Below are 6,647 nucleotides of genomic sequence, written 5' to 3'. Positions count from 1 at the left end.
GTGTCAGTGTTTGTCGCCACACGGGACTGTTTCTTTGATGCACGTTTATTATTTTGTTCCGGTGTTCAGTTGTGTTTTTTAATAAATCAATATGGACAGTTACCACGCTGAGTTTTGGTCCGATCCTTGCTACTCCTCCTCAGACGAAGAGGAGTCTGCTTATATACCCCTTATATACCCCTTTATTTATCCTACGGTTCTGACTTGGTGTGCATGGAGAATACTTTAAGAACGGTCCATGTTCTGAATTCTGTCGTTGTACATTTCAAAAGTGCTAAACAAATAGCTATAATGACTACTTACTTCCTAACTCGCTCATTAATGTCTTAAAGAGATTGCCTCTTATCCGCTTGTCGTCCCCTTATGCCATAGTTTGTACATCTCAATTGTCATTAGAAACCACATTTGTTTAAGCAAGTCAGCCATAAAAGCTGTTTCTTTAAAAAGCAGTAAATGAGGCTGAATGAACTGTTTCGCTGCCAGACAAGGCTCACTGGTAGCCAGGTGTAGCAGGTGTAAGATTTTGGGACTGCAGTTGGGACAGTTTTATATAGGCCCTAACAGTTTGTGGGCACCATTTGTCACCGTTATAGTGCAAGAAATGTTTTGTTTTGAAACAGATCTCATCTTTAGCTAACCTCTCTGTCAGCATCGTGAGGGGACAGAAACAGATCTCATCTTTCATTTCCTGAAACTGGGGCAAGTAAAACAAAACTCTACCTGGAATGCCTTGCACTTCCCAGAACTTTTTACTGTTACTAACAGTCATTATTCAGTCAGTCATGAATCATACCCCATTCACTGTAACGTAGAATAAACATTTAGTGAATGATCAAGCATCCGGGTATTCTATGTTAATTTGGGAATCAATGGTAAAAGGACTCCATGTGATACATTGAATGCAGATAGGAATCCATATAGGAGGCTTTGCCAAATTGTTCTGAAAGCCAAACTGAGCTCCATTCCAAACCCAGGTTAGCCCAACACCACAGTCTGAGTGCCAGAGAAGGAGACCGACACATGGTAAGTATGAGATGGGAGCTCTCCTTTGGTCTCTCTTATAATTGGCCGTCCTTACCATTCACTGTTGTATTGTAGATAGAATTATGTCTCGATAACCACAGTGTGGGATTTTTACTGTTTATGGACAAACACAGGCAGTCCATGGACCCTTCTTCAGACAGCCACAGGTAGTAACAATGATGTGGATGCTTATCATAGTCCTGGGTATGTGTGGAGGACATGCCACGGGCTGGACATATCATGCCTCCACAAATACCATGAACTGGACCATGGCAAGAGAGTGGTGTTGGATTAACAACCACACAGACATGGTAGTCATCCAAAACCAGGAAGAGAATAATTACCTCCTCAACATCTTGCCTGATAGAAATGGGTCTCCGTATTACTGGATCGGAATCAAGAAGATCAATGGAAACTGGACATGGGTCGGAACCAACGGAACGTGGGTTGGGAATTCTTCCTGGGCACCCAACGAACCCAATAACAAACTGGGTGAGGAGTGTGTTGAGATGTACGTCAACAAAGGGAACAGCGAGAATAATGGGAAGTGGAACGATGATATGTGCTCAAATCTCAAATACTCGCTATGCTACAGAGGTGAGGGACTCAACCATTGTTTTAGTTGTTTTTTTTAAAAGGCCACCAGTAAATCATTTGATGAAAGCTGTGTTGAGATTGTGACATATATTACATGATGTATATTTATATCACAGACCAATGCAACCAAACATCATGCATGGGACAAGGGAGATGCTTGGAGACCATCAACAATTTTACCTGTGTGTGTGAACCTGGGTTTGAGGGACACTTTTGCCAAACAGGTGAGGGGGGATCTGGAAGCTGCTGTTCACACCATGTCACACCTCTCCTTTAACCTATGACCTTTTCTAATGAGGGTCACTATGGCTACAACATCTGCTTCCTAAATTTCCTGAGTGGTACTTCATTTACACATCAGGCATTATGACAGGTCCCTACTGTACCCCACTGTGGTGCTGAAACCTTTCTTTGCCCCTAAAGCTAAGGGATGTGACCCCTTATGTCTACCTGATGGGTTTGTGAACTGCTCTGCTGTCAACTCTACATGCCGGTTGAGCTGTGAGAAGGGGAACCTACTGCTGGGATCCCCAGAAGTCAGCTGTGGCACGGACAGGGTCTGGACTGCAGTCTGGGGCGATGACATCTGGAGCAGGATCTGGGTCTGGAGCGGACAACGGCCAGTTTGTGCAAGTAATTAAATCCCCTGATACCATCTCTCATCCTGTACTAAGGGTTACAGAACAACGTTATGGGGCTAGGCTAGGCTAGGCTAGGCTAGCTAGCTACACCCCTGGTGTCTCAGAGGAAGTGAGGCTGCTGATGGAAATGAGCTAAATCTTGTGCAACTCATCACTTCTCAGAATACTGAGACTTTTTTTTTGCTGTACATTGGACCCTGTCTAAATAACTCAATAACTCAATAATACAAGTCAAGGCAGGCTGTTTGGAGTTTGATATTACTGTATATACTGCATATATACTGTAGCAAAAGGTGGGAGGGGGGGGCATCTATCAACACTGCAACACAATGGTACGCTCCATGCTGTCAGCACAGACGCTTGTTCCTGTCGGGTGGGAGACTGACTCATGTCTTTAGAGGGGTTGTGTCTGGGTCATTTCCATGTTGGACTGTAGCTGCTGGTTGACTGTGTGTTTCCTCAGGTTATCAGCATGTCCTAATGGCTGTAGCTGCTGGTTGGATGCTCTCAATGTCCTGCTGCATCTGCTGTTGTTTCAATCACAGAAAAAGTAAGTTCCAGTTGTTTATAAAAAAAATGTTTTTTTAGAAGATAACAAGTTTTTTTTTTTACCCGCTTTTTCTCCCCAATTGTTAGTCTTGTCTCATCGCTACAACTCCCGTACGGGCTCGGGAGAGACAAAGGTCAAAGGCCATGCGTCCTCCAAAACACAACCCAACCCAAGCTCTGCTTCTTAACACAGCGTGCATACCACCCGGAAGCCAGCCACACCAATGTGTCAGAGGAAACACTGTGCACCTGGAAGCCAGCCACACCAATGTGTCAGAGGAAACACCGTGCACCTGGAAGCCAGCCACACCAATGTGTCAGAGGAAACACCGTGCACCCGGAAGCCAGCCACACCAATGTGTCAGAGGAAACACCGTGCACCCGGAAGCCAGCCACACCAATGTGTCAGAGGAAACACCGTGCACCTGGAAGCCAGCCACACCAATGTGTCAGAGGAAACACCGTGCACCCGGAAGCCAGCCACACCAATGTGTCAGAGGAAACACTGTGCACCTGGAAGCCAGCCACACCAATGTGTCAGAGGAAACACCGTGCACCTGGAAGCCAGCCACACCAATGTGTCAGAGGAAACACCGTGCACCCGGAAGCCAGCCACACCAATGTGTCAGAGGAAACACCGTGCACCGGAAGCCAGCCACACCAATGTGTCAGAGGAAACACCGTGCACCTGGAAGCCAGCCACACCAATGTGTCAGAGGAAACACCGTGCACCTGGAAGCCAGCCACACCAATGTGTCAGAGGAAACACCGTGCACCTGGAAGCCAGCCACACCAATGTGTCAGAGGAAACACCGTGCACCTGGAAGCCAGCCACACCAATGTGTCAGAGGAAACACTGTGCACCTGGAAGCCAGCCACACCAATGTGTCAGAGGAAACACTGTGCACCTGGAAGCCAGCCACACCAATGTGTCAGAGGAAACACCGTGCACCTAGCGACCTGGTCAGCGTGCATCGCAACACAACGCCACAGGGGTCGCTAGTGCACAATGAGACAAGGATATCCCTACAGGCTAAACCCTCCTTATCCCGGACTTAATGACTATATATATTTAGGAGTAGTAACACCAATGATGATAACACCAATGAGACATTTTTAGATAAATGAGGATTTTCTGAGATGGCCATCAATTATTTTCTTTATTCTTTACAATTCTTTACTAAAGTGATATCATTAATCACAATGCTATTTCCCTTCATCTAAGTTGACTAACACCTTTAGTTTAGACACACCTAATTGTCATCTTACATTTGGTTTGTCCTTTAACAGACACTCACAGTAGTGCATATATTTGCATATAATGCATATATTTTCATACGGGTCCCTCTTGGGAATCAAACCCACAACCCTGGTGTTGTAAGCACCCTACTCTACCAACTGTGTCACACAGAATCAACGGAACTTTCAAATCGATGACATACTTAAAAGGGTGTGATTAGATAATAATGTTGCTTAATATAGACCCCCCTCTCCCCACAGTTTGCCACTGGAGAGAAAGCTCAGTGTCCTTGTATATCTTTGTAAATCAGTGATTTTTCAAGGTGGACACACCAGTGACACAAACCAGAGGAACACACATTATAATAGTTTTAAAAATATATAATATTTAAATAGCCTTTTTTGTTTTTATTGATCTATGAAATATATTAGATAGACATAGATATATATTAGATAGACATAGATATATATTAGATGGACATAGATCTAAACCCCCAGAACAGGTTTCGTTGTCTCATCGCGCTGTAGCAACTCCTTGTGGTGGGCCGGGCGCCTGCAAGTTGACTTCGGCCACCAGCTGGACTGTGTTTCCTCCGACACATTGGTGTAGCTAGATTCTGGGTTAAGTGAGCAGTGTGTCAAGAAGCAGTGCGGCTTGGGTTGTGTTTCGGAGGAGGCGTGGCCCCTGACCTTTGCCTCTCCCGAGTTCGTAGGGGAGTTGCAGCGATGGGACAAGACTGTAATTAGCAATTGGATATCATGAAATTGGGTAGAAAAAGGGTAAGAGTATTTTTTTTAAACTGTTTTTACATGGTGCTAAAGCCAAGGGACAAAATTTCAAGCAATTCAAGATGTTTTTTCTTCTCTTTTGATCTTTTTGTTAGAAAAGAAGCATGCTCAACTAAGGTAAGAGATGCTGGCTTCTCACCCAGGCCATGTGCTAGCTTCTCACCCAGGTCATGTGCTGGCTTCTCACCCAGGCCATGTGCTATCTTCTCACCCAGGCCATGTGCTGGCTTCTCACCCAGACCATGTGCTGGCTTCTCACCCAGGTCATGTGCTGGCTTCTCACCCAGGCCATGTGCTATCTTCTCACCCAGGCCATGTGCTGGCTTCTCACCCAGGTCATGTGCTGGCTTCTCACCCAGGTCATGTGCTGGCTTCTCACCCAGGCCATGTGCTGGCTTCTCACCCAGGTCATGTGCTGGCTTCTCACCCAGGTCATGTGCTGGCTTCTCACCCAAGCCATGTGCTGGCTTCTCACGCAGACCATGTGCTGGCTTCTCACCCAGGCCATGTGCTGGCTTCTCACCCAGGCCATGTGCTGGCTTCTCACCCAGACCATGTGCTGGCTTCTCACCCAGGCCATGTGCTGGCTTCTCACCCATGCCATGTGCTGGCTTCTCACCCAGACCATGTGCTGGTTTCTCACTCAGACTATGTGCTGGTTTCTCACTCAGACCATGTGCTGGCTTCTCACTCAGACCATGTGCTGGCTTCTCACTTAGACCATGTGCTGGCTTCTCACTTAGACCATGTGCTGGCTTCTCACTCAGACCATGTGCTGGCTTCTCACTCAGACAATGTGCTGGCTTCTCACTCAGACCATGTGCTGGTTTCTCACTCAGACTATGTGCTGGCTTCTCACTCAGACCATGTGCTGGCTTCTCACTCAGACCATGTGATGGCTTCTCACTCAGACCATGTGCTGGTTTCTCACTCAGACCATGTGCTGGCTTCTCACTCAGACCATGTGCTGGCTTCTCACTTAGACCATGTGCTGGCTTCTCACTCAGACCATGTGCTGGCTTCTCACTCAGACCATGTGCTGGCTTCTCACTTAGACCATGTGCTGGCTTCTCACTCAGACCATGTGCTGGCGTCTCACTCAGACCATGTGCTGGCTTCTCACTTAGACCATGTGCTGGCTTCTCACTCAGACCATGTGCTGGCTTCTCACTCAGACCATGTGTTGGCTTCTCACTCAGACCATGTGCTGGCTAAGTGCAGTAATAGTATGTTGTTGTTTTTGATTGATATCTTGACTTTTACTCTTATCCTGAAGGGAACCAGATGAGGGTGTGACGTCATCCAACGAGACAGGGGACAACTGATGGACCTCTGAGACTTCATACATTATGTCAATCTACCTATTATTTCAACATACTGTGTGGATTAGTCCACATCAAACATAGGATGTTGTAAATTATTAGAATTATGTTACTGTATGTTATGTGAATTCTACAAGTTCAACAGCTTTGTGTAAGAAAAGTAAATAAAACTATTTTAGCTCACTTGATTTTGGGATTCAGAGTATATATATGGGGTAAATCAGTGTGCGTGGGGACAACAGCTTTTTCTTCACGCTTCGAGCACCCAGGCGAACAGTGAGTGTGTATGCGTTCCTATAAATTGCAAAGGAAGTCACAATTAAAAAATATATTTTCTTCACCTTTCACTGCAGTGGGCTAAATCAGGGTCACACAGAGTGTTTCTTGGTAGTCATAAACAAATCTACTTTGAAATTAAAGTATACACCTCACACACAGGTATGTTATGGACTTAACCAAAATAAGACACCTGTACCATGTTTAAATG

General features: G+C 45.8%; 1 protein-coding gene across 1 annotated transcript; it reads left to right on the top strand.

Moving 5' to 3' along the window:
• Window positions 1–939: 939 nt before the first annotated feature.
• LOC115126897 (L-selectin-like) lies at window positions 940–6,348 on the top strand. The gene is made up of 7 exons (XM_029656529.2): window positions 940–1,023; window positions 1,158–1,620; window positions 1,737–1,844; window positions 2,044–2,253; window positions 2,725–2,811; window positions 4,934–4,955; window positions 6,115–6,348. Exons 1-7 carry the CDS (start codon window positions 1,021–1,023, stop codon window positions 6,161–6,163), a joined length of 942 nt encoding a protein of 313 aa, XP_029512389.1. The 5' UTR covers window positions 940–1,020; the 3' UTR covers window positions 6,164–6,348.
• Window positions 6,349–6,647: the final 299 nt, after the last annotated feature.

This window comes from Oncorhynchus nerka, unplaced genomic scaffold (genome assembly GCF_034236695.1).
Source record: "Oncorhynchus nerka isolate Pitt River unplaced genomic scaffold, Oner_Uvic_2.0 unplaced_scaffold_1829, whole genome shotgun sequence".
NCBI classification, from domain to species: domain Eukaryota; kingdom Metazoa; phylum Chordata; class Actinopteri; order Salmoniformes; family Salmonidae; genus Oncorhynchus; species Oncorhynchus nerka.
The sequence above is the reverse complement of the archived record's forward strand: the minus strand, read 5'-3'. Positions and strand labels throughout refer to the sequence as shown.

What these genes read in the sequence shown, in the direction of transcription:
- LOC115126897 (XM_029656529.2), top strand. An exon ending in GGGACACTTTTGCCAAACAG is followed by an intron (nt 1,845 to 2,043) that starts GTGAGGGGGGAT and finishes TTGCCCCTAAAG; the next exon opens with CTAAGGGATGTGACCCCTTA. An exon ending in TTGTTTCAATCACAGAAAAA is followed by an intron (nt 2,812 to 4,933) that starts GTAAGTTCCAGT and finishes TCTTTTTGTTAG; the next exon opens with AAAAGAAGCATGCTCAACTA.